At 51.3% G+C, this 26,941-nt stretch overlaps 3 protein-coding genes across 3 annotated transcripts; 1 reads left to right on the forward strand and 2 right to left on the reverse strand.

Moving 5' to 3' along the window:
- Positions 1-4,200: 4,200 nt before the first annotated feature.
- On the reverse strand, positions 4,201-9,557 carry ALKBH4 (alkB homolog 4, lysine demethylase). Its single transcript, XM_080940596.1, has 3 exons — positions 9,425-9,557; positions 6,807-7,004; positions 4,201-5,968 (listed from the first exon to the last, which is right to left on the reverse strand). The coding sequence occupies exons 1-3, from the start codon at positions 9,554-9,556 to the stop codon at positions 5,378-5,380; spliced, it is 921 nt and encodes a 306-aa protein (XP_080796722.1). The 5' UTR covers position 9,557; the 3' UTR covers positions 4,201-5,377.
- A 189-nt stretch (positions 9,558-9,746) lies between these two features.
- LRWD1 (leucine rich repeats and WD repeat domain containing 1) lies at positions 9,747-20,127 on the forward strand. Its single transcript, XM_080941135.1, has 15 exons — positions 9,747-9,865; positions 10,895-11,129; positions 11,580-11,696; positions 12,215-12,355; positions 12,604-12,708; positions 13,222-13,344; positions 13,423-13,537; positions 14,236-14,345; positions 14,617-14,824; positions 15,298-15,370; positions 15,460-15,600; positions 19,209-19,300; positions 19,441-19,596; positions 19,669-19,781; positions 19,881-20,127. The coding sequence occupies exons 1-15, from the start codon at positions 9,786-9,788 to the stop codon at positions 20,019-20,021; spliced, it is 1,950 nt and encodes a 649-aa protein (XP_080797261.1). The 5' UTR covers positions 9,747-9,785; the 3' UTR covers positions 20,022-20,127.
- A 125-nt stretch (positions 20,128-20,252) lies between these two features.
- On the reverse strand, positions 20,253-26,150 carry POLR2J (RNA polymerase II subunit J). Its single transcript, XM_080941136.1, has 4 exons — positions 26,018-26,150; positions 22,588-22,677; positions 20,901-21,075; positions 20,253-20,453 (listed from the first exon to the last, which is right to left on the reverse strand). Exons 1-4 carry the CDS (start codon positions 26,068-26,070, stop codon positions 20,418-20,420), a joined length of 354 nt encoding a protein of 117 aa, XP_080797262.1. The 5' UTR covers positions 26,071-26,150; the 3' UTR covers positions 20,253-20,417.
- Between the last annotated feature and the right edge of the window lie 791 nt (positions 26,151-26,941).

The following is a 26,941-nucleotide window of genomic DNA, read 5'->3' on the forward strand; positions in this document are numbered from 1 at the left end:
TAGTTTGTGTGGCCAGGGAAGCCCAAGGATCTTCCTGTCTCTGCCTCCCCAGTGCTAAGACAAGTATATGCCAGCAGCTGGGCTTGGTTTTTGTTTTTGTTTTTTTAATGTAAAGATGCTATTCTTGTCCTCATGTCATTTTACCGGCAGAGCCACCTCCTCAGCACTTCCTAGGAACAATTTCCATCCTTTAGTGTTACTATCTGTGAAGCACTTCCACAATTAGTGATCAGTGGGCGAGGGCCCAGACCAGAAAGCAGGCTGAACAAGCCAGGGGAAGCAAGTCAGTAAGTAACATCCCTCCATGGCCTCTGTATCAGCTCCTGCCTCCGGGGTCCTGCCCTGCTTGAGTTCCTGTCCTGACTTCCTTTGGTGATGAGCAGCAATGTGGAAGTGTAAGCTGAATAAACTTTCTTCCCCAACTTGCTTTTGGGACATGGTGTTCTGTTGCTGCAACAGAAACCCTAAGACAAATTGGCACCAGCATAGTGGGGTATTCCTGTGACAACCTGACCATGTTTTGGAGAGGACTGTGGAACTTTGGGCTAGAAGAGCCATTGTGTGTGGAGACCTCTGTGGGATGCTCTGTAGGAGCTTGGAAGATAATAATGCTGGGTGCCGTGCAGAAGATGGAGGCCTGGCTTGTGAAGTCTCAGAGGGAAGATTAAAGACTCTAGCGGGGCTGTTTCTGGAAAGTGTTTTCTGAAAGCACAGAGAAGCTATGTTCCAGAGACAGGCATTGTGCTGGCAGCTAGAGTTGGAAACATTTAAGAGTCACCAGAAAGAAAAAGAAAAAAGAAGAGTCACCAGGTGGTACTGGTTTTTGAAGGCATGAAGGGGGTCATGGAGAGCAGCCGAGGTTGGCACTGTGAGAGGCCATGGAAGGCCATTGATGAAGGTGCAGCCTCAGTTGCAATTAGTGCCCCAGGACTGAAGGGGTCATGCAAAGAAGTTGAGGCCTGGCACCAGGAAGCAAGCCTGTGAGAGGCCATTGCTGAAAGTACAGTGCAGTTACAGCAGAAGACCCCAGCGTTCTGCAGATGCCAGTACCATGGGAAGACCACCAAGAACAGCAGCAGCGGTGGGGTGGAGCCAGCTCCAGCCTAGAAGACAAGGTGTGTGGTCAGGGGACAGAGCCAGAGATTTGACCCAAGCCCTTTGGAAGAGCGCAGAAGATGGTGAATGAATCCTAGACATTGGACAGCTGGAGTTTGATTTTGCTTTGTTTTGTATTTATGTCCTGATTGTCCCCTCTTGAATGAATATAGCATTTCATTGGACCCGCCGTTGAAAACCTTTGATTTTTAAAAGATTTTGGATTTTTAAAAGGGATTGGATTTAATGCGTTTGAATTTGTAAATGCCGTAGAATTTTTAAAGTTAATGTTTTTAATGTGAGATCTTAGGGATTAAATGAGAGAGGAAGGGTTGTAGCTTAGTAGCTTAGTGGTGATGTGTTTGTGTGTTAAGCTGACAAGGGGTCAGTTGTACTGGCTGGTCTTGTGTGTCAAGTTGACACAAACTAGAATCATCTAGAAGAAGCCTGAATTGAGGAAATCCATTGAGATTCAGCTGTAAGGCAATTTCTTAATTAGTGATTAGTGGGGGAAGACCCAGCCCATTGTGGGTGCCATCCCTGGGCTGGTGGTCGGTCCTAGGTTCTATAAGAAAGCAGGCTGAGCAGGGTAAGAGAAGCCAGCCAGTAAGCAGCACCCTCTCGATGGCCTCTGCATCAGCTCCTGCCTTCAGGTTCCTGCCTTGTTTGAGTTCCAGTCCTGACTTCATTAGATGATGAACAGCAATGTGGAAGTGTAAGCCAAACAAACCCTGTCCTCCCCAACTTGCTTTTTGGTCATGGTGTTTTGTTGCAACCATAGAAACCCTAGGACACTAATGATCTAGGCCTTCAGCCTAGAGGCTGCTGGGAGTCAGGTGTACAAAGCATACGGAGAGTTGTGGGGAGTGACCAACCGTGCCACCAGACAGAAAACCTGGTAAGGTCGAGCATATTCAGAAACCCCGGTAATTCTCATAACTGAGGACAGTAGGCGTTTAAATCTACAACCGACCAGGTTCCTGTTCTGGAACACATAACCATGACACCCCATGGAGAGGACATACCCCATCAGTCACGTAGCCAACACCTGAAGCCTATGTGTGGTGTGGGAACTCTGCCGGGCAGATAAAATGCAGAATGCTAGACTGCATTGACCCTGTGCTACCGTCAGGGGTTGGGCTTGTGGAAAGTGCCCATATACCGCTCAGGGGTTATGAAAATGTAGCTTAAGATGTGGGCCTCAGCCCTCGTGAGAAAAGGCACAGGCTAAGGCCGAAGAGGGGGAGGGTGGACTCTGACTTAGCAGTAACTGTCGTAGAGCATGGAGGGGTCTTCTGTGGGAGACTCAGATAGCCCCGCTCTGTAAATGAAGACTTCCTACATGTTCTCCGTGGTGTTTGTTTTAGATTTATTTATTTTATGGGATGTCTTCAGACACACCAGAAGAGGGCATCAGATCTCATTACAGATGGTTGTGAGCCACCATGTGGTTGCTGGGATTTGCACTTAGGACCTCTGGAAGAGCAGTCAGTGCTCTTAACCTCTGAGCCATCTCTCCAGCTTTCCATGGTGTGTTCTTGATGAGACAGTTTGCGCTTATCCATACTGTTTATTGGCTGCTCATTGTAAAAATGGGTGCATACCACTTCCTCAGGGTGGACCAGAGATTAGGGAAACACTGGCTAAATCCTCAGGGCCCATCTAGTTACCTCATCAGCACAGAGAACTCTGCTCTACCACTGAGCCACACTCCAGCCCCTCACTGGGGGATGCTAGGCAGGAGCTCTACCACTGAGCAATACCCTCAGGCCCCCTCATTATACTTGAAGGGGCAGCAGTCATCCTAGCCTAGAAGTCTATTCACTCTGATGGGCCCTAGGCTCACAGAACCAGTAGGGAACCCAGCTGCCTCACACAGGGACTTTTCAGAGCTCATCGGGTCTGGCTGGTGACTCAGACGCTGGTCCAGACTTCCTAGATAGTCTCTAATTCTCAGCTAGTTCTGAGATAGGTCAGAAAGAACAGCTGTTGGGACAGCCAGTGCTGTTAACCCCCTCAACCATCTCTCCAGCCCACTAACTTCTTGTTTCTTTGTACTCAACTACTTAACACATCACGACCAACAGCCACCCCCCTCTTAGAGCCTTAGCATTGATACACCCTCTGAGAAGTCCCCAGAACTCCAAATGTTACACAATCACAGAAGCTACCTGCCACTAGCAAAATCACATCCCTGCTAGGGCATGCACCAAATCATAGCTGCTGTGGACAGTCTGAAGCAGCCCCATGTCCCATATTTGAGATTAAAACAAAAACCCTTATATTCTTATATTTGTGTTTTCTAAAGAAACCAAAATTGTCACTACAGTTTTTTTCTCAGTCAGTCAGTGGTGGCCCTGTGGGCATGGACACCTGAACCCACAGAGCTGAATATAGGGGCAGGTGTGAATTCCAGGGCTGGAGGCCAGCAGGCAGGTTCCTGTGCTTGGTGCTAACCAGCCTGGCCTACTTGGAGAGTCGAAAGCAAATGAGAGATCCTGTCTTATAAAATGCATGGTGCCTGAAAAACAGGCTGAGAGGCTGCATAGCTCAGTGTGGCAAGGTCTCTGCTGCCAAGGATGAAGGAGTCCAATCCCCAGAACCAACATGAGGAAAGCAGAAACCAGACTCCTTCAAATAGTTCTCCGACCTTCTCCTGCATAGCACATACATATGAACCCCTGGCCCCCAGATGCACACACATAGCAAATGCATGTGTACCCATGTAAGTATGTAATCTGCACAGATGCCCAACCCCCCCAAAACTTGGTTTCACAAAACCTGAGGCTGTGACCCTTTCCTGAGCCTTGGGAGACAGGGCTGTCACACAGGCTGGCCACACAACTCCACCATCCACCTTGGCCTGTACTGTTTTCTGTACTCCTGCATCCATAACTAACGTGAGTCAGTGTAGTTCTAAAAACCAAATTCAGTCCTGGGGACCTGCCTGGTCAAATTTGGAGGCTAACCTGCAATGTAAGTGGGGAGCTTATCTGAAAAGAAAGGAAGGAAAGAAGGGAAAGGAAAGAAAAAAGGAAGGAAGAGAAGAAGGAAGAAAAGAGAGTTGGGCACGATGGATCAGTGCATATCTTTTTTTTTTTAAGATTTATTATTTATATAGTGTTTGGCCTGCAGGCCAGAAGATCCCATTACAGATGGTTGCGAGCCACCATGTGGTTGTTGGGAATTGAACTCAGTCTAGTCAGGTCCTTTTGAAGAGCAGTCAGTGCTTTGAACCGCTGAACCATCTCTCCAGTCCCTGGTGCATATCTTTAATCCCAGCACCTACTCAGCAGTAGAGGCAAAGAGATCTTTATGAGTTAAGGGACAGCCTGGTCTCCAAAGCGAGTTCTAAGACAGCCAAGGCTTCACAGTGAGACCCTGTCTTAGAACAAAACAACTACAACTACCTCACACAGAGATGGGAAAAGGAGAAATATTATTCATTTCACACGAGAGCAAGGTTTTTCTTTTATCGTGGATTTTATCAGAGGGGGTAATGTGTACGTGGAGATCAGGGGACACGCCTTTCGTCACATGGATTCCAGAGACTGAATTCGAGTCATCAGGCTTGGTGGCAAGCGCCTTTAGCCACTAAGCCATCTTGCTCATCCCAAGTACTAAAGTTTTAAAAGACCAAATCGGTCCACACTGCTGCAGATTAAGTAACCTGAAGAGTGGCCACAGTCCAGGCCCAGCAGAACAGCTCCGGGCAGGGTGCGTGATGTTCAGGGGTCAGATGGCTCCTCATAAAACCTAACCAGTGCGCTGTCATCTCGGCATTTGGGAGGCTGTGGCAGGAGGATCAGGAATTCAAAGCCAGGCTACACAGTGAATTCCAGGCCAGTCTAGTCCACGAGACCTTGTCTCAAAAACCCCCAACAGGGTAGGGGTACAGTTTGGTTGGCAGAACAGGTGCTGCCATTGTAGTACCTAGAAAAGCTGAATATGATGGTGCCCATTGGCAATCCCAGCATTCAAGAGGTAGAGGCAGGAGATTAAGAGTTCAAAGTCATCCTTGGCTAGATACAGAGTCTGAGGCCAGTCTAGGCTAGAGACTCCGTCTCAGCCCTTGGGAAGTGGAGGTAGAAAGTCAAAAGTTCAAGGTCATTCTCAGCTACAAAACTGGAGGCTAGCCTGGGCTACAGGAGACCTTGTCTCAAAAAAAACCCGTGAATCTACTGAGTTGTGGGGAGCCCTCAGTGTTACCTCCTTCAGTGGTCTCCTGCTGGAGCCAAGCTTTGAGCCAGGCCAGTGACAGCTCTTGTGCCCTGGGAGGCAGTCACACAGGTCTCCCTTGGAAAGAGAGTGCAGCCTGCAGCAGTGCCTGGCCCACTTCCTGATGCTTTCCCCCAGGCAAGAACTCGTCGGATAGCTCCCTGAAGGTGGCGCACACACGGCGGGCCTTGATGTGTCTGCGGTGGATGGCATGTGTCCACTGGTGCCGAGCGGCCCCTGTAAGCACCAGCAGGGAGCGGCGGGGTACTGAGATGGCCACCTCCACCTCTTGGCAGGGGACAGACCTGCTAGGGGCTGGGTCTAATGGAGGGGGCTGAGCATCAGGTCCAATGGAGGAGGCTGAGCAGAGCAGCAGGCTGCCAGGGACTTCCCGAGACATGGACACCACTGTGGCCGACATGAGGTTGAGGCTCACTAGCCGCTCGCCCCACAGCCAGGCGTCATCCAGGTGGGGGTCGATGGCAGAGCCCCGCTCAGGGCTGTAGTCCAGATTACACTGTTCCACGGGCTGGAAGTCCTTTAGCCCCGGGTAAAGGCTCATTCTCTGGACTACCTTCTGGCTAAAGCCAGGGAGACCCTGGAAGTCTGCCATCTTTAGCTTCTGCTTCCGAAAATTGACTTTAGGGCCATAGTCCTGTAGTGGAGACAGGAAGGAGAAGTGGTTCAATTTAAGACATGCCAACCACAAACTGGGTATGCACGTAATCCCAAGACACAGGAAGCTGAGGCAGGGGAACTGCATAGAGTTCAAGGCCAGCCCGACTACAGAGTGAGACCCCAGTCTTGAAGGGGAAAATGCCAATGCTGTAGTGCCTGCAATCCTAGCATTTGAGAACGGAGGCAGAAGTTCACCTTCATAGACCAGCTTGGGGTGAGACCTTGGTGGGGTGGGGGCTTCTTGTGGGGAGAAGGGAAAAGGCCAAGAATGAAGTGTGATGGAGAAAAAAAACAAGGTCCTCACCCCATAAAAGCCACACGTCTGAGGATCAGGGTGAAGTGGGTGGCTGGGGCTGTCCCGGCACAGGGCGAAGACTGAGGGACCTCCAAGTGGCTGATGCCACCAGAACTCTAACCCAGGACTATGATGCCAGGAACGGAGGGCGAAGGGGCACCTTTGAAGCTCCTACAGGAACGGACTAAATTGTTGAAGTTGACTGAGTTAGTGATAACAAGGAAGGGGAGAAATCAAGGGCACCCGGTCCCTCAGGGCACCTCAGGAGTCACAGGGCACCTCAGGAAGTGAGGGACGAGAGTCTCGATGAAAATGGGCGGGGCCTGCAGTCTCACGCAGGATGGAGATCCTATCTAGAACTTAGCATCCCTTCACCAACGAGACAGCTGCGTAGACAGTGACAGCCCTGCTTGATGAGGAAGTCCACACTCCCTGTGACCAAAGATCCTTAGGGTGTGACTACAGAAGACAGCCAGTAGCTGCTGGCAAAGGGATGGTCCCCCGGCTCAGGTCACCGTACCTGCTTCCTCCTCCCAGACTGTGAGAGCTTCCAGGGGTCTCGGTCCATCAGACGCACCATCTCAGCTTCTTCCTCTGGGGTCACAAAGTCCTGTATCAGCGTCACTCCCGGGAAGGGGAATGCCCAGCCTTCAAAGTCAGAGCCCTCAGCCCCCATGGCCCAGCCTGTGTCTGGGCAGTAGAGGAAACAGCATCTTTTCTGCAAAAGACAGAGATGGGGAAGAGTAAGCTGGCGTGTGCTTTACCTTCCAAGAAGCACAAAGACCTAAGTTCCATCCATTAAGACTCGAATGTAGTAAGCTAGGTGGAGTCATGGACGCCCGTGATCCCAGAGCCTGAGAGGCAAAGGTCAGATCAAGGGCAAGCTAGCCTGGCCTCATACACCTGAACAGATGCACCCTGGAACCAGCAAAGATCCACAATAGTCACGTGTGCCCAGGACCCTCAGGAGCCACTGGCTTCTGGGATTTCAAAGCTCTTATTGGAACTAAAGCAGCTCGGAGAGGTGTCTGGAATCCCAGGAGTGATGCGGACCGAACCAAGCCTCAGGCCTGCAGCCCTCTGAAGTAAACATGGGATTCTCACCCTCATTGGTTTCTTTGTTCTCCAAGGAACTAGTCTGAGGCTGGGGGATGTGGGAGCCATTCCTCTGGTACTGTGGCTATCACCTGACCCCTGAGCCTGCATCAGGAGTCTGAGAAGTAGGGCTAACCTAAGGCTGTATGTCTTCCCTAGCCCTGTTCCTGCCTCCTCTGAGACTAAGAGGTGCAGCAGTAGAATGCCATCTTAGGGCTGGAGAGACGGCTCAGTGTGTAAGAGCACTGGCTGCTCTTCTGGACAACCAGAAGAGCTCACAACTGTAATTTCAGTTCCAGGAGACCCAACACCTTCACACAGATATATATGCAGGCAAAACACCAATGTATATAAAGTAAAGTTAAATTATCTAAAAGAGGGGTAGGGGCATCATAAACCTGAGGCTGTAGCTCAGATGGTAGAGCACCTGCCTAGCATGCATGAAGCCTTGAGTTCTATTTCCAGCACTGCAAAAAATCTGTGTGTTGTAGAGGTCTGTAATCCTAGTGTTCAGGAGGTAGAGGCAGGATCATCTTTCACTATATAGTGATCTTAAGGCCAGCTCGGGCTACATGAGATCCCTGGAACATCGGACCTATTATGTTAGGCAAGCATTCTACCACTGAGGCCCCTCACTAGGTCATTCTTCAAGTTCTTTTTTTTTAAAAATTACATCTTTATCTCTGTGTGGCAATGCATATGTGGATGCAGGTGCCCTTCAAGGCCAGAAGAGGGCGCCAGATCCCTCCGAGGCTGGCAGATGTGATCCGCGGACTTGGGTGGTGGGAGCCCAATTTAAGTCTTCAGCAAGAGCAGTATGTGTTCCTAAGTGTTGAGCCATTTCTCCAGCCCCACACTGGGCAATTCTAGGCAGGTCCTCTACTTCCAAACCATACCTCCAGCCAGTGATTGGCTTCTTTCCTTTAGCCTCAAGTCTTCAGCGTGTCTCCATGGGAACTCATGTCAGAATTTCCTTATATCTACTGTACGGATAGCCAATATTGTTTTTATTCATTTATCGGTGTACTGTTTGCTTCTTTCCTGTGTCCTTTTGAGACAAGCATTTCTTTAGCATAGTCTGATTTTAAACTTGCTATGTAGCAATCTTTGAACTCCCACAAGCCAGCACCGACACTGCCTACTCTTCAGTTCAGCAGTTGATATAATAAACACTTGGGTGTTTGGTCACTCTCAATGCTGCTGTGACCCAGACACGGTGACATATGCCTGTAATCTTAGCACGTGGAGGGGGCCATGTTCTTGGGCCTCTAACTAAAGAAAACAACGAAAACCAAACACTTTCTTTTGCATATAGACCCAGGAGCATACCGGAGCATGCGCTGTCTGCCGGTGAGGCACTTCACACCATTTCCCACAAGATGTTGGGCATTTTAGCACCGTGAGACTCCCCACAGGCTTCTCAGCTTCCTCCGCCAAGCATCCTTCTAAAACTTGAACTTAAAGTTCTTTTCAAAATCCCTCAGAGCATATCCCCGTCTGTGCAGTGAACACACTGGGCTTCTGTCTTAAGTCGCTCACCCCCTGTCTTTCTTCCCTGGCTTTCAGAAGAATTTCCAATACACGCGGCCTAGAATTCAGCACTCCCTACCATTTTCATACAGTCTCCTTTGAGCTCCGGAAGTTCACTCACAAACAGACCCCAGATATTAAGTCCAAGTTATTTGCCACTGCCCCCCACCAAAGTCACAGAGGTGATGTGTTACTGCCGCATCCCGACTTCCAAGACAACTCTTAAATCCTGCTGTGTGGCTGAGGTTGGCTTCAACTTCTGACTTTTCCTGCCTCTCTGCCTTTCAAGGATCCCGGCGTGCACCAGCATATCCCCACTCTTTCCATTCATCAGCTGATGGCACCTGGGAAGCGTCCGACTTCTGAGTTTTGTGACTATCAAAACTATAAGCAACTCCAAACAACTCCCCTACCGCGATGCTTTGATCCCTGCCTGTTTGACAGGCAAGCTGGGCCTCAGTTTCCCATTAAGATGAATAGATTTTTCTGCATATGACTTTCCCCAGCCCGTACCTGAAGGGAGATCTGACAGGGCGGGTCCCTCTGGCGTAGTCTCTCGCAGATAAGACAGGTCCGGATGCCTTTACAGCCGCACTCCTGCAAATGAGAAACCTCAGCCGTTGCCACTGCCGCTGCCGCCGCCATAGTGTCCTCCGAGCAGCCAGAGCGCAGGCGCGAGGCGCAGGGGCCGCTGGGAGTTGTAGTTCTCGCACGTAAAAGCGGGAGGTGGGGCGTGCGGCTGGCGTTCAGCTTCCTTCCGGTCGCCCCGGACTCTCAAAGGGTTTGTTGTGCGCCACCTCCTGGGCTCCCCGGCTACGGGCCTTGGTGACCGGACTTCGCAGAGGCGCGGGTTCGGTTGAGCCCTCAGCTACCCATGGCTCCTCTCACGCCGCAGCTGCTTCTGCAACGTGGGCGGCCCAAGACCGACAAGCTGGGGAAGATTCAGAGTTTGAAGTAAGAGCAGCGGGTTTAAAGCGGATCCGGGGCGTGGGGTTCTTCCCGGCTGGTTTGGTGGGCGGAATGCAAGGCTGAGATCCTTCCCTCCCTCCTCCTGTCCCGGTTGTTCTGTTACCCGGGAATCGGGCCTCAGTCTAATCTCTATCTCGCGCCTAATGGAGATTGGCAACCATAGTCTGGCGTCAGGTAAACCTGGAGCAAATGCCCTTAGCCTTTTGTAAAGAGACTGTTGAGATATTGAGAGATACTGAGGAATCCTACATAGCACGGAAGGGACCAGCAGGAACGAGTAAAAGCAATCAAGAAGGAACTTGGAAGCCTTAGGTTCTAAAGTCGTTACGTGATCTGGTATTCGATGGCTTGGCGCAAAACTAACGTCATACTTCGGAAGCTTGCCTGGGCTACGGTATGAGACTCTGTCTTAAAAGGAAAAACTTTTTGAAGTTTTATTTATTTTTATTTTTTTGATTTCCGAGATAGGGTTTGCCTGTGTAAAAGCCCTGGTTGTCCTGAAACTGGCTTTGAGGTCCAGGCTGACCTCAAACTCACAGCGACCCGATTGCCTCTACCTCTCAAGTGCTGGGATTAAAGGTGTGCGCCACCATGGGCAGCAATAAAGGATTCTTTTGGGAGGGAAGTCTGTCCACAGAAATAATCCTGCAGGTAAAGGTGCCTGTCACCAAGCCTGAGTTCAATCCCTTGGACCCAGACAGTGGAAAGAGAGAACTCCACTTAAAACTTGACCTCTTCACTTTGGACTGTGCCCATTCATACACACACACAGATACACACTCTATAGTAAATAGAAACGTAATTTAGAAAGCGAGGGGGCTAGAACTGTTGGCATAGCTCAGTTGGCACATTGTTTACTATACATGCTCGGAGCCTGAGTGTCCATAGGGTTCCATTCTTATCAATACCTGATGGGGCGGCACATGCTTTCATACTGGCACTTGGGAACAGGTGGGGGTGATTAGTGAGAGAGTTGGGCCCTCCTCCTGAGCTCTCTTGTCCTCCCTCCTCCAGTCTGTCTGGACTGGAGCTGCTCTCAGAACACTTGGATCCCAAACTCCTGGGACGCCTGAAGAAGCTGAAGGAACTGGACCTCTCTAACAACTTGCTGGAGACGCTGCCTGATAACCTGGGCCTGTCCCATCTGCGAATCCTTCGCTGTACCAACAACCAGCTAGGAGATGTTTCTGCCTTGCACCAGTTCCTGGAACTAGAGGAGCTCAGCCTGGAAGGCAACCCCTTCCTGACGGTGAGATGGAGGGGAGGGTTCTGCAGGCTGGATGCTCAGGACCAAGACTCTGTGGGGCAGACCAGGCTTCACTCTCTCTTTGAAGTTTTGTTTTGAGACAGGGCCTCATGTAGCCCAGGGCTTCAGGTTAACTGTGGATCCATGAATAGCTTTGCACACCTGATCCTCCAGCCTCTGACCTCCTGAGTTTTGATTGTGTTCCACAAGGCCCGGGTTATGCAGTGCTGAGGATCAAACTCAGGGCTTTGTCTTGCTAAGGAAGCAGTCTGAGCTACATCCCCACCCCATATGAGTTTTTCTTGTTTTTGCTTGTTTGAGACAGAGTCTTGCTTTTTAACCCTGACCGGCATCAAACTTAAAACACCCCTACCACACTCTCCCAAACATTGGGGTTGAGATTACAGGAATGCGTTCATACTCCTGGCTTTCCGTTATCTCTCCTTTCCTTAGGTCAGTGACAACCTCAAAGTCTCCTTTCTCCTGCCCAAGCTACGTAAGGTCAACGGCAAGGACACGGCTTCCACCTGCTCACAGGTGGAGAACCTAGATCGGGAGCTGACCAAGAGAGTAAGGATGACGAGGTGGGGGTGGGGTCCTTGGTCATGTCAGTTGAGTACTGAGGGGGACAGAAGCAGATTTTTTGAGGTGCGTAACAGATAACAGAGATCCTTGCCCAGACAGCCTCAAGTCAGAAGTGTTGAGTCTTTTTTTTTTTCCTTCCTGTGTTTGGATACCCTGTCCCCAAAGTCTCCAGCAAGTACAGCAGGACACCAGGGAGGCAAGACTCTGCAGTTAGCTGTTTTTGACACAGGGTCTTGCTTATATAGCCCAGATGGCCTAGGACTCCTCTGCCTCAGTCTCCCAAGTTTGTGATCACCACCATTCCCAGTTGAACCAGACTGGTTTCAACTCACGTGACTTCAGTTTATGGTAGTAGTAAAATAAGAGTTTGTGTTTGCTGAAGTTTCTAGAAGGTAGTATAGTCAATATGCTGTGCAGTCTGGGCGGGGGGATAAGATGGAGGAGCTGGGTATAGCCAGAAGATCCAGGCTGGGCTGGGCCTGTACTGGTCCCTCTTGTGGCAGGTCACAGCTCACTGGCAGAAGTTCATAGCCACCGTGAGCCCTGAAGAGGAAGCTGACAAAGTGCAGGCTGATTTCATGAAATCTGCAGTCAGGAATGTGCGTTACGGCCCTGAGTCTCTTACCGAGTTCACGCAGTGGCGGGTATGTCGTGGGGGTGGGAGACATTGTGCCAGGGGTTTGGTTTTCCTGGCTCTCAGTTGTCCTGGAGAAGTCCCTGGTTGTGAACAACTGAGGCACTGTGGGGAATTGGCTGGGTCAGAGATGGAAGCCCTCGTGCCTGAGGAGGCCATTTCCTAACTGAGAGGCACCAGCTCCCTATGACCAGGTATTTGGGGAGGGGTAAGAGCACCTGAGACTGCTCAGCCTGCTGATGGCCTGGCCTCACCCAGGTGCGGATGATCGCTGAGGATCTGGTGGCTGCACGTGGGGCCCAGATGCAAGAAGCTAATGTACCAGTGGGGCGTCCCCAGGCTGCATTTGGCTCCAAGCTCAGGGTGAGTGTTTCCATCCACACGGCTGTGAGGGCCCTACATAAACTCAGGTGATACCCAAGTATGTCAGCCTTCCCTTGCCATGACAAAATACCTGCGGTTTACAAGGTTACAAGAAAGAAAGGTTGGTTTGGGTTTACGGTTTCAGTCCATAGTGCCTTAGTTCTAAGGCTATACATCTTGTGGGCTCTTATGGGGATGGGCTGTGAATCTTGTGGCAGCCAAGAACCAAAGAGATGAAGAGGAAAAAGTGTCCCAATGTCCCCTTCAAAGGGATGCCTAAGTCCCATCACCTCCACTGTACTCCAGAGTAGCCCCATAGGCTGGTGATTCAGTCTTTTAACCTTTAGGCCCTTGGAGAACATTTTAAGTGCCCAGCCCTAACAAGGAGCAAGGTCCCCCCTGTGGCTCAGTTCTTGCTTTCCATGCTTCTGAGAGGGTGTATAGTTCAGTGTGTAGCCAGGGGAGGAAACCTTGGGACATGGTCACATGATTAAAGTCCCCTTCCTTCCACAGGCCAGAAAGGTGGCTTCAAAACGGCCAGGTAATGACCCAGTGAACCTCCCTCCCACCAAGCGAGTGCGTGCCTTCCCCCCAGCCCGGATTGAGGACAGTCCTGTGGACGATGATGGAGGCCAGGTAAGCTCTCCAGGTGGCAGGGGGAGCAGGCCAGAGGGAACAGGCCAGGGGCAACCGTGACCACCTGTGTCCCCACAGGCTGCCCTACACCTGGAACCCCTGCACTTCCTGCAGTGTCATAGCAGAAACAACAGCCCTAAGGACCTGGAGACCCAGCTGTGGGCCTGTGCCTTTGAGCCAGCCCGAGAGGAGGGTACGTGCTGACCCAACAGGCAGCGGGAGGTTTGGGTCACGGGTGGTGCTCAGGAGCAGAGAGATGGAAGGATACCTGGGAAACTCAGTGAGATTGATCTCAAGGTAGGAAGAACTGGCTGGAGATGGCTCCCGGGGTAAAAGCGCTTGCTGCCCTTGCAGAGGACCGAAAAGTCTGTCTACCATGGGCAGTTCACAATTGCCAATAATGCCAACTCCAGGGGATTTGCCCTTTTCCAGCCTCTATGGCATCTGCACTCATGTCGCGCATACCCTGACACGACACAGGTACACAACCACTATTTTTTTTTTTTTAAGGTTAGAAAGAAGGCCGTAGGGCTGGAGAGATGGTTCAGCGGGTAAGAGCACTGACTGCTGAGGTCCTGAGTTCAAATCTCAGCAACCACATGGTGGCTCACAACCATCTGTAATGGGATTTGATGCTGTCTTCTGGTGTGTCTGAAGACAGCGACAGTGTACTGACATACATGGAATAAATATATCTTTAAGAAAGAAAGAAGGCCGTGGATGTCGTATAGTGGTAGAAGCCTTGCCTATCATGTGTGAGGGATTCTATTCCCTGTGCCACGCAAAAAATTAATAATAATAGTAGTAGTAGAAGAAGAGAGGCCAGGAAGAAGGACAGTAGGGAGGAGCGTTATAAAAAAAGATGTTTATGTGGCTGATCCCATAAAACAGGACACTCGGGGGCCACGTCCCAGACTGTGGCCACATGTGGCGGAGAGGCTGTTTGCGTGATAGACTGCCAGACAGGCCTTGTACTCCATAAGTACAAGGTACCAGGCGAGGTGAGTTGCAGGGTCCCCTTCCTGAAGACTGCCGGGTTCTGAGACAAGAGCCCCTAGGCTGGAGGTCCATGTTAAGCTGTTTCCTGTGACTTTAATTATTTAGTCTCGGGTCCCCCAGCTCCTCACTCACTTGTAGGCAGGTGCTCCAGCAGTGCTCAGCCCCTCTGGGAGCTGTCCTTTGCTGAGCGCCTCGATGCCCCAGACCAGCCCTCCAAACAGGCTGCCCCCTGTTCCCTGCTCATGACCATTTTCTTCCTTTCACCCTCCTCAGGAGTTCTTCTCAGTGGCCTGGACAGCCCTAACAGTGGTCACCCAGGCGGGCCACAAGAAGCGCTGGAATATGCTGGCAGCCGCAGGCCTTCGGGGCATGGTCCGGCTGCTCCACGTGCGTGCAGGCTTCTGCTGCAGTGTCATCCGGGCCCATAAGAAGGCCATTGCCACCCTCTGCTTCAGCCCCACCCATGAGACTCACCTCTTCAGTAAGACCCTCACCTCTGGGCCTTCCCAGCAGTATAGCCTTTTCTGTCCTGGTGGCCTTAGCGCCTCTTAGGTGGGAGAGCTTAGGGTACTGGGCCCCAGATAACTCTGCTCAGCAGTAAGGCTGCTTCTTGGCCAACCAGGGTCTCCATTCCGGATTTATTTCTAGCATGCTATTATTGGCTTTGGCGTTTCCTAGCAACCTGGGCTCCTCTGTGTCTGCCTGGGACCAGAGGATTGAACCCCATGGGTATGGTGAGCCCAACAGCAGTGACAGATGTACTCTAAAGATGGTTATGAAGCTGTGCACACTCGGTTCAGGCAAGACTATGAGGGTGGTGGGCCCATGAATCCTAATTCTCGCCACAGTCTGCCCTTTCTGCCTCTGATAAGCTGGTTGAGGGGACCTACGGTTACTCTGCAAGAAGAGATGGCATTTTCTCAGGGCCACCTCTTTCCTCCACCCATTCCCTAGCTGCCTCCTACGACAAACGGATCATCCTGTGGGACATTGGGGTGCCCAACCACGATTACAAGTTCCAGGCTAGGTGAGGCTGTGGACTGGGCTGGAGAGGGGAGCGTTGCTGGGGGTGAGGCTCATGGCCCATGACTCACAGTCTCCCTTACCCATTGGCAGCCAGCTCCTCACGCTCAACTGCAGTTCCATCCCCTTGCGCCTCTGTCCTGTTGCCACCTGCCCAGACGACTTCCTGCTGGCTGGCTGTGAGGGAGGCTGCAGCTGCTGGGATGTGCGGCTAGACCGGCCCCAGAAGCAAAGGTAAGGGTGCTGGGGTGTCTGCAAAGCCGGGTGTGCTGGCTGCACGTGGACCCTGGGCACAACACAGTGCTGCTCGATGGGCTGCCCACAAGCTGTGTGTGGGGTGGGGGCTGTTGTCTTCACCACCCTGCAGTCAATCACTTGACCCCTAGTCCTGTCACTGAGCAGCGAGACCCTCCTGCCCTACCATGATATCCGCGTCTGTGGGGAAGGGGCACACGAGCACATCTGTCAGTGAGAGCAGTGGAGATAGGATATGCCCAGGGGAGAACTGTGGTGATGAGTTTTAGTGGCTGTCTGTCCATGTGGAAAGCCCTGAGACAAGTCAGCATGGGGGTCCTGCCCATGGGCTGGGGTTAGGGGGCTTAGCATTGAATAGGAGGGCTGAGGCTGTAGCTCAGTCTGTAGAGGGCTGAGCCATGCACGAAGCTCCCAGCGCCACATAAACCCGGTGCACATCCCTGTTACCTCAGCTCTTGAGAAGCTCAAAACATCAGAAATTCAGGATCATCCTCAGCTTCATGAGAGTTAGAGGCTAGCCTGGGCTATATGAGATCATGGCTGAAAACCAAGTTAAGGCCCCAGGGGGGGCTTTAAAAGGACAGGTACTGAGGGTGCAGCCTGGTGATTGAGAGGTGAGTTCTCACAGTCTAGAGTGGCCAGAGAGAACAGCTGTTTGAGTCCCGAGACGGGAGCTGAGGGGCCACCTTGGCTCGGCAGGTGGAAATGAGGAGTGAGGCTCTGGGGCAGTGTGCGCAGAAGTTTGTGGGCTGTGCTATCAGCAGAATTTGGTCTATGCTGCCTGTCACAGGCCTGCGAGCTGAAAAGTGGGGTTTGAATATTAAAACTGTCCCTGATTCAGAGAACCCTGAGGGGAGTCTGCCTCCCCGTACCTGCGCAACCTCCAGTTACCATGTTTGTCTTTTGTGTGTGTGCATGGTGTGTGTGGCATTCCTGCCTCGGTTTGCCCGTGGAGTCGGGTCTCTCCTTCCATCTTTATGTGGGTTCCAGGGGTTCCAGCTCAGCTCACAGTCATTGTGTAGCAATGATAACCTGAGCCATCTTATCCACCCTCATTTAACACGTGCTTGGTTTTCCCTGTGGAGCCCTGTCTGTCCTGAAACTCACTCTGTAGACCAGGCCGTCCTCCAACTCAGTTTCTCCTACCTCTGCCCCAGAGCTGGGATTAAAGACCGACCCAGCACTCATTTAGAAAATTGTATTCAATGTGGCTACATTAGGAAGAACAAAACCATCCAGGGACACTCCCTGCCCATTCCCCCACCAGGTCCATCCTCATGGGCATTCTTTCTTTGAGACCAGTCTCAAACAGCAGTGTGAGGTGCAAGTTCCCTTCTGAAAAATGGTGCTTACTACACTTACGTATGTAACAGGGCACACATGCCATAGCATGCATGCGGAGCTCAGAGGACAACATGCAGCAGTTCTCTCCTTCCGACTAAGTAGATCCCAGGAATTGAACTCTGGTCGTCAGGCTTGGCAGCAAGCACCATTACCTTCTGAGCCATCTCTCCATTTCCTGTGTGTCTTATCAAGTATTCCTGCCTAGCCTGTATCAGCGACATTCTCAGCATAAGGAACAGCCCCCAAAAGACCTCAGAATGCTGACAGGAGTAATTGCTTCCAGAGGGTCAGTGTGTAGGGCAGGTGTGGCCATCCAGCTGCTTGGTGGACATGTTTCCCTGCTCATCTATCGTCCCTGGGGTTTGGGTTTTGTTTTGGCCACCTCCCCCCTCCAGATTCTGTGCCCTCTCCATGCCTGTGACCTCACCTGTTCCATCCTCTCTGATGCTGCCATAGCCCAATTCAGTCCTGGGGCAGATGCCAGGCTGCCTCTGCAGGGGCAGGCCCATGTCTTCCCAGATAGGGCCACACCCAGCTTTTTTGAGCCAAGTGAGACCACCGTGTAACCCTGGTTGGCCTGGACCTCACTATGTAAACAGGTTTTGGTTTTGTTTGACATGAGTGTGTGTGTGTGGGGGGGGGGGTGCATGTGGAGGTGAGAAGACTTCCTGAAGCTGGTTCTCTTTCTGGAGGTCAGATTCAGAGCACTAAGCTTACACAGCGATCTTGCCAAGTGTTGCAGCTCAGAAGGGAAAGGCTTCCCCTACAGAAGTTCTGCTCTAGCTGCTGGGACTGGGCTCAGGCTGGAGGTGCTCTCCTCAGCAAACCTGTAACAGTTGTTACACTTTTTATTCTCTCCTGAGTTCCTCTATTTGGCTGTTTTACAACTGTCTCCTCAGTGTTCCTGGACAAATCTTCCATGCCTCTATTTCCCAGAATCCTCTCTCCTATTGCCAGTCTCCACCCCTCTCCCCATTTCCTGCTTCAGTTCATTGGCGATAAGCTTTTTTAAATGTGTAGCCCAAGCTGGCCTTGAATTCCTGATCCTCCTGCTACCATCAGCAAATCCTACTAGCATGCGCCACCACAGCCAGTGGAGATAAGCTTTTTTTATTATCAGGTGTTGCTTATAGGAGCTTTCTCCCTCCATACCTCTCCCATGTTACACCTCGAAGGCCACCAATTAGACTATGGAATCTGGGATCCTTTCAGCAGATGTTTAAGTTTGACCCTAATATGGAAACTCTAGAAGTAGCAGCTCATAAGTTGTTTTCCATCTGGGGTCTTGGGATCCAGATTGGTATATTGTAGGGTCAGGTGAAGAGGGCCAGCCGTGGCCTTAAAGACCATGGTTGGGGGTACCTCTGCAGTTCCAGGAGTACCACACAGTGGTTACTTCTCAATGGTCACTTCCTCAGATGCAGGGAAATGCTTCCAAAGGGGAAGCTTACCCAACTGCCACAGGTGTCTGGGATGGATGCTGAGCTGTCAGTGAGCCAGAAGGTGAGTCTTGCTGACTGGAGATAGGGATAGGGTCCCAGTGTGGCTCAGACCACAAGGAGGCACAGGCACCAGGAGAGCCGATTGAGTCATGGCACCAAATGCAGTGGTGCAGCTCTGAAGGGAAAGAAAGGCTTCTACAGAAGTTCTGTTCCGCTGGGCCCAGGAAAATCTGCCCAATGCCAAGTGTAACAGCCGTGCTCCAGTTCAGGATGGTTTTCCCAGTCAGTGTTAGAGTTTTACTCCAAGATGTATCATGGCATTTAGGAGCCAAGGAATACCACAAAGTCACACCACACAACAAACCTCACATGAGAAAACCCAAGGAGGGTGGCTGCTTCTGCTTAGGCCAAGAGCAGTGGCGAATTGGTTTATATAGGGTTGGGGGATGGGGAGTTTCCACATAGGGTGATTGGGGATTGGTAGGATTTTTTCTTGTACAGTGGGACCTGGCCACTTTTGTGCCTTGAGGTTTACAAAGGGAACCCACAGTAGGGAAAGTTGGTGTGAATAAAATAACACCAGTGAGCCCCACCCTTCACACAACTGTTCTGTCCTTAGTCTTGGGGAGAGCGGCACTGAAAGCACTTTCTGGCCTACAGCCCTGGGTGTCCAGCCCCTGGTGACCCTATGTTCCATCCTTGTGACTCCCTTTTAAGACAAAGCTAAAGCTCTCTGGGCCAAAAACCAAGCCCTAAGCAGGACCATGCAGCTTCTTGGGTAAAGTTAGTATCTTTCTCCAGGGTGTGTGAGGTGGACTTCGTCTTCTCTGAGGACTCCAAGGTGTCAGGACAAAGAGTGGATGGGCTGGCATTTGTGAATGAAGATGTGGTTGGTGAGTGAGCCTAGTTGGGACACCCTGGGCTGGGGCCTAGCTCTTAGGGTGCTGAGGCACCTGTTGGGAAGCAGGGAGGCTGTATTGACAGGTGGCTTGGGCTTACAGTCAGCTTGGGTTCGTATCTCCTCTCCTTGCAGCCTCCAAAGGGAGTGGACAGGGCACCATCTACCTGTGGAGCTGGAGCCAGACGTGGGCAGGCCGGGGCAGCCAGTCTGTGTTGCCTGTGGTCATCCTGGCCCGGCTACAGTGGTCTCTCACCAGCCTGGCCTACTTCTCACTCAGCACCTGTCCTGGTGAGCCATCACACTCCCCCCACTCCCCCACCCCTCCCCTACCCCATCTTAGGCTCCCGCTTGTTCTGGCAGACAAAAACCTTGTGCTGTGTGGGGACGAGGAAGGTGGTGTGTGGATCTATGATGTTGAACACTTGCTGAAGCAGCCGCCTCCACTGGCAACAACTCCACAGCCCCCAACACAGGTACTGTTGTAATGTTGGTACCTTGTAGATAGATCCTGGTATCCCTCGGGGCTGCTGTTGGGTAGGCATGAGCCTAGCACCTTCTTTTTTCCTCCTAAGATCCTGAAGTGGCCTCAGCCAATAGCAGTGGACCAGCCAGTGACCAAGACCATGGTAAACACAGTCGTGGCCAATGCAGCCTTCACCTACCTCGCTGCTCTGACGGACTCCAACATCGTGTCCATCTGGAAGAGATGCTAGCCTGCACCAACAGTGTGTCAGGGCATGGCTTATTAGCTTGGGCTAGTGATAGAGGGGTTTGTACCAGTGAGTATTTTTTATTAAATTCTCTATTGTGGAGTGGAGGCCAGTCGGAAATGAGTGTAGCCACACAGGCTCCACTGGGGATCCTTGGATAACTCGGGCGGGCCCAGTGGCCCCAGGTTCTGGCCAGCCTGTGGTTTGGGTCTGATAGTCCACATGCTACACAACCCCTCTTCTGCTACACTTTATTAGGAAAATAACAGTCTATGTACAGAGTGGACAGTGTCCCACACCAGCTAGAGCTATGGTGGCTGTTGCCATTGAGGTGGACTGAGAAGGGCCGAGGATGACTGCACCAGCCTTATAGCCACTAAGCAAAGCTTCTTTCAGCTGCTACTCAATTCCTTCTTGCTTGTCCTTGATGGCCACCTGAGGAGGACAAAGGCAGTGACTACACTGGAATCACCCCAGTATATCTCTCGGAATTGTGGTGCAGCAGTCCTTCCAAATGTACCTCAGAGAGCACAGCTGGAGGCAGACCAGTGGCCCCAGAAACTCAGCAAGGCTTCACCCACCCTGCTCTGTGGCATCTGCTTGCTGTGGGCTGGGGATGGAATCATCTGGGACATGCCCAATTGGGTAAAGCATCAAAAAGTGTTGCTTTCCTTACACTGAGGGCCCCTACCCTGGGAAGAATGACTAGACTACTTAACAAGAGCCTGGAGTCTAGAGCTTTCTATCCCCCTGGTTTAGGTGCTAGGGATTATACCCAAGGCCTGGACTACACTAGGTAAACATAGCTCATTAGGGCAGCTCTACTGCTAACCATACAACATAACTCAGCCCCAGCATCAGCGCCCTCCCAACACTCCTCACCCGGAATCGCTCCTCCAAAAGGGAGAGCTCGCTGATGAGGTCTGTGATGGCATTGGTGAAAGCCTCCTGGGGACTGTAGTCTGGGGTGGTCTGCACTCGAATGATGATCTTGTGCTCTAAGGGGTGAGGGACTTTGTAGCCAGCAAACAGCACCTGTGGGTCCTTCAACAGCTGGCTGAGAAAAGCAGAGTTCATAGGTTTAAACCCGGCAGGCTTGCTACCAAAGTAGCCCCCCCCCCCCGTCCCCCACAGTTGGGAGTTAAGTGAACCTAATATTCATGGGGCCTGAGGCTCCCTCCCAGCACTGGAGTGGGGAGAAATCAAGGAGGGAGCCAAGACCACATGGGAGCCTCGTATCAACAAGGGGGAAGGACCCTGGCTGAGAACCAGCTTGTGGTGGCATCTTTTATCAGAGATAACGGGTAACAGTGGCTGCCAAACACATACAAGACCCCATCCCTCGGCACAGCAGGCAGGTACAACTGGCCCTGCAGGTGTCAAGAGTTGTAGATGGCCTAGCGGTAAGAGCACTGGCTGCTCTGCTAGGACCCACATCATGGGCAGCTCACATCTAACCCCAGTCCCAGGGGATGCAACACCCCCTTCAGGCATCTCAGTACACCGTATGGTGCTCAGCGCTATATGTGCAGAAAAAAAAAAACCACCCACACACAAGTTGCACCGGAGAAATGGCTCCGTGGTGGAGCACCTATTGCTCTTGCAGAGAATCTGAGCAAGTGGCTCACACTGCCTGACTGCAGCTTCAGGGCTCAGACATTCATACAGACGTTTTTTAAGCTCCAGGTTGAGCTAGAAGTGGCTTAGCAGTTACATGGCCACTAACAACCGTTCAGCTCTGGAGGATAAAATAATGCCTCCTGACCATCATGGGTAACAGGCATACATGGTAGACTACAGAAGCAAAACACTCATTAAAAACAATGAACTGCTCTTACAGAGGACCCAGGGGAGCCATCTGTCACCCCTGTTGCAGGAAACTTCACACTCAAGGAAAAAACACAAGTTTTAGAAAGTTGGAGGCTAGCCAGGCAATGGTGGCACATGCCTTTAATCGCAGCACTCCGGGGCAGAGGCAGATCTGAGTCCAGCTGTGGTCTACACAGAAATCCTGCTTTAGAAAAAAGAGGCTAAAGAAGGGTTGAAGGATCACATATTACCACCAATGCAGATGCCTCTGCTGGCTTTTGTTTTTGAGATACGATCTCAGCTGTGTCGGAGCTCACTGTAGACCAGGCTGGCCTTTATGAATGTTCTGCCTGCCCCTGCCTCCCGAGTGCTGGAATTAAGGGTGTGTTCCACAGTACCGGCACCTGCTGGCATTAATGCTGCCTCTTAAGTCCCCTGACTTGATCAGAACCAAAAGACCAAGAAGCAACGGCAAGGCTCACTGCACAGTTTGACGTTACATAAATAGGCCAGCCAGCATGCAGGAGGATCAGGAGTCCACAATCAGGTCGTCCTCTGTTACACAGTGAGTCTGATCCAGCCCACACTACCCCCCCCCCCCCCCCCCGTGTCAGAAAGCCAACACAGAAACGGCCTTCTGTGAACAGACCTGTCAGACCAGGTTAGAGAATAGAAGACACAGAACGTGTGCTCAGCCTACAGAGCCCTGGTGATAACTGGCAAAAGACCCCAGCTTTGGGGTGGTGGGGGGGAGACTTACGATTTAATGATGTTCCCAAGAGTGTGGTCTTCTTTGTTGATGGTGAACAAGCAAGCGTTGGGCACCTTAGTGTCCTTGTTAATGGTGATTCTAGAAAGAGTCAATAGCTCAAGTCCACATCCAGCCTTGTGATACTGTTCTAAGCCAGCCATATACCCTAAGGTTCACAATATCCCCATTTGTGGTCATTCTTGAAACTGCAGTTGGGCTGTTCCCACTACCTCAGAAACTAAGGTTTCCACATACTGATGAACAGTTCCTTAGAAGACAAGAACCAGCCGGTCGTGGTGGCATATGCCTTTGATCCCAGCATCTAGGAGGTAGAGGCAGGTAGATCTCTGAATTTGAGGCTAGCCTGGTCTACACGGAGACTTGAGGTGGGGTCAAGAAACACGTAACCCCTAACAATCAAGGCAGACCCAGGCACATCATTCTGCAAGCCACACCCTCCCAGTGCTACTGGGAATTGAACCTTGGGTTCAGAGCATGCTAAGCAAAGCCATCAACCACTGAACTACAGGTCCAGCCCTTGGAAACCTTTTTTAGTTGGCTCACCCATTACGGCCCCTGTAAGATCTGTGGCATGGCTCAATAGCTGACCATTTACCTCCAAGTCTCTGGATCTCATCTCTACCATTCAAACAATAAACAAGGTAGACCTGCCTGTAGTTCAGACCAGTAATCCCAGCAACTTGGGAGGCTGAGGCAGGAGGATAGAGAAAAACCTCAGCCATCATCCTGGCCGTTTCTCTTTGCTTAGGGAAGGGTCTCATTTGCCAATGGATACACCATGCTAGCTGACCCTCCTGTATCCACTTCCCATATCCTTGGAGGAACACTGGAAGCAGAACTCAGCAGTTTTTATACGACTTTTGGGGATCTACACATAAGCACTCAGCAAATGTACCCACTGAGCCATCTCCCCAACCCATCAAAAACTGTAAAAGGGGGAGGGGGCTGGAGTGTAGCTTAGCATCAAGCACCAACCTAGCATGGGGCAGACCCTAGCTTCAAGGAAGCACCTCCACCCCATGACATCTATATACCGGGGAGAACCTACTTAGGCCGTGTTTTTGTTGGGTTTTGTTTTCTGAGACAGCATTTCTCTGTAGCTCTGACTGTCCTGGAATTTCGATCTGTAGACTAGGCTGGCCTTGATGCCCTAGCCTCTGCCTCCCAAGGGCTGGGATTAAAGGTAGATTAAAACCCACCGCTCAGCTAAGGATTGCTCCTTCTTTCTAAAGCAGAATTTTTCAAACCCAGTACACAAATATTTCTTTCCTTTGTCCATGCCCATAAGAGATAAGAGGACAACCTGTAGATTGTTGTAGAAGAGACAACCTTCTACCAGTGGTTCCAGGGATGGAACCCAAGTCATCAGGCTTGCCTGTGGCGCCTGTACCCGAGCCATCTTGCCAGCCCAGCTCATGTGTATTTTAGACCTAATCCTCCTTTTCTGAGAGGCTGTCTACTACACCTTGTTAACACTTGCCTCCACCTACTGGCTGTCAATAGCAACCCCCTTGAGACAACCAGAACCGTTTCCAGACATGGCCAAATGCTCTTGCCCATGGGAAAACAGAGCTCTTAGTTCTCAAGAAAGGCTGAAGTAGTGATCAAATGTCAAACACAATACCCTGCATAGAAGTCTCTTAGGGAGCTGGAGAGATGGCTCAGTGGTTAAGAGCACTGGCTGCTCTTCCAGGTCCTGAGTTCAATTCCCAGCAACCACATGGTGGATCACAATCATCTGTAATGGGATCCAATGCCTCTTCTGATGCCTCTTCTAAAGATATCTATGGTGTACTCACATAAAATACACTTAAAAGTCTCAGGAATGAGAAGTATCAGTTGCAGGTCTGCAGTGTACGCTGTACAGACAGACTCGGAGAATCTCCTTGAGGAACTTCAAGGAGAAGACTGACTAGTTGATACAGGGGTGAAATGAGCCCTGTTCATGCTAGGTAAGCAATCTACCTCTGATAGGCCAAACCTGTGCCATCTTGGGACCCACCTCCACCTTAAAGAAAAAAAAAGCTTGAGAATTTGACTGCAGCTGAACTCAAGCTGTACCTGAGAACCAGGAAGGACCCCACCGCTTGTCCTTGGCCCATACCCGAGTTACTTTCTAGCCTCTTCCTAGCAACAGCTAATCAAAGATTAGTCTGTTTCTGATGTACTTTCAGACCGTTTGTGATTTTTCAGTCTTGCTTCAGAGCACCCACTTGTCAGCTGACAAAAGACATTCAGTTAGATACTGGCCAGGCTGGACACCCTTTCACTCCCATTCCCTAGAAAGGCCTGTCCTGCTGATGCTTCAAGGCTGCTCAGCCCTCCCTTCCTGTCCTGCTGTGTCAGGCTTGGGTTGGAGGAGAGTCAAAGCTTGAGCTTGTATTAAAGAGACCCTAATGCTATTACATCGGAAACAGCTACTTGGTGGTCTTTTGGGATCCACGAATGCTTCCTGGCATAACACCTCCATACTTTTTAAAAATGTCTAGCCCAGGCTGGCTTTGAACTTGTGATCCTCCTGTCTCTGCCTCCTTCAGCAAATCCTACTAGCCTGCGCCACCACAAACGGCCACCGCCATCCTTTTCCCTCCCTGAGATAGGGACTGACTTTCAAGAAGGCGCATATAAGAGGGAAGGGTTCTTAGCAGACTTTGAGTCACCAAAAGGTTGCATCTGGTTACCATTAAGACAATTACAAGAAGACAGAGCCGTTGGCTCTGGCCTTTAATCCCAGGTAGAAAGGCAGGTGGATCTCTTGAGATTTCGGAAACCCTGGTCTACAAAGCTAGTTCTAAGATAGGGTGGATACGTAGCAAAACCCTATCCCGAAAACCAAAAACAGTAAGACAATTAGATGCTTAATCTCTAAGCCTATACCTACTCGAGTACATTGTACTTTTCCCTACTCTTTTTGAATGCGCATACATCCAACTTGGGTGTGTCTTACTTTATTAGCGCCTCCCTCCTCCCGCTTACACCCATATTAAAGAAATTTTAATAAAAACCACCAATCCTGCTTCACTATAAACAGGAGAGTCCTGAAATTCTTTCTAGTGTAGAGTCCATACCTGAATTTGGCCTAAGTCGGGATCCCTGAAAATCTAGGGAGAATCCTCAGACTGCTGAGGAGTGTAAGGAACTGTGTCTCTGTCCCTTCACAGCTGCCATCATGAACCAAATGTCTGGAGCAAGTCATTCGATATCCCAGAGCCTCCCTTTTCCCACTGCAAAATGCATGGACTCGCCAATGCTTCGCATCACTGCCTGAAGTTGGGCAGACATGCACTGAGCAAAACAGAATGCTCAAAGCAAAGCCCGCCTCGGTTCCCCCAGGCAGGAGCAGCGCGGCGCTCTGCCGGAGCTGACGGCCATGCAGGCTCCTACACAACCGTCCCCGCCTCAGCCGGCCTCCACTTACTTCTTCTCGCCCTCGAAGAGCAAGAACGACTCGAAGGCCGGAGGGGCGTTCATCCTAGCGCCGCGCTCTCGCCCCCAAACACCAACATGCAGCCGCTTTCCGCCCACAGAGCCCCGAAGCGCGACCACTTCCGGGTTACTCAGCCGCAGCCAATCAGAGTAAGCACCTGGCTCCGCGCCCCCTGGCGGGCCGGATGACTTTACGCAGGCGCTGGCAAGGCCGAGCTGTGCGCACGCGTCAGTCTAGAAGCCGTGTTGCGTGCGGCTTTCACGCTTTTTGCACCCTCCAGCTCCGGGAGGGCTGGACCACCGGTAACTGGCTCCGTGGTACGGACTGAATGGGAATAGGAGTCCAAGTGGGCTGCCGCTGCGGGGCCCCGGGTGAGCCGACACTACCGTCTTTATGAAGCCTTCTAGTTGAGGACCAGGGGAACAGGAAGGTGTGTAAAGGTTGGAGAGGAATTTGGGGTGCCAGTCCATCCTCTCATGGGCACACAGGTAACTAAAACTACGTTGAAAGCTTTGCACCTCGCCATTTTTCAGCGGTCTCTGTAGCAGTCTTTTTTTTTTTAGTTTTCCCATTTTTAAAGATTTTTATTTGTATGTTTATGTGGGCACATATATGCATGTAGGTGCCTTTGGAGACCAGAAGAGGGTTGGGTTCTCTGGAGCTGGAGTTAGAGGTGGTTGTGAACCCATCCCTCCCCAAGTGGGTGCTGGGAACCGAACTCCAGTCCCCTGCAGGAGCAGTAAGGCCGAGGGATTTCTCCAGCCTCCATGAAATTTAGAATCATCGTGTCAACAAACCTGTAGGAGAGGCCAGCAGACAGCCCAGTGGGCAAGGGGGAGTGTGACCAAGCCTAATTACCTAAATTCAGTCCTCAGGAACCACGTGTTGGAAGTTGAGAACAGACTCCTCAGACCT

The sequence above is a fragment of the Micromys minutus genome (assembly GCF_963924665.1).
Source record: "Micromys minutus genome assembly, chromosome: 29".
Classification (NCBI taxonomy): Eukaryota; Metazoa; Chordata; class Mammalia; order Rodentia; family Muridae; genus Micromys; species Micromys minutus.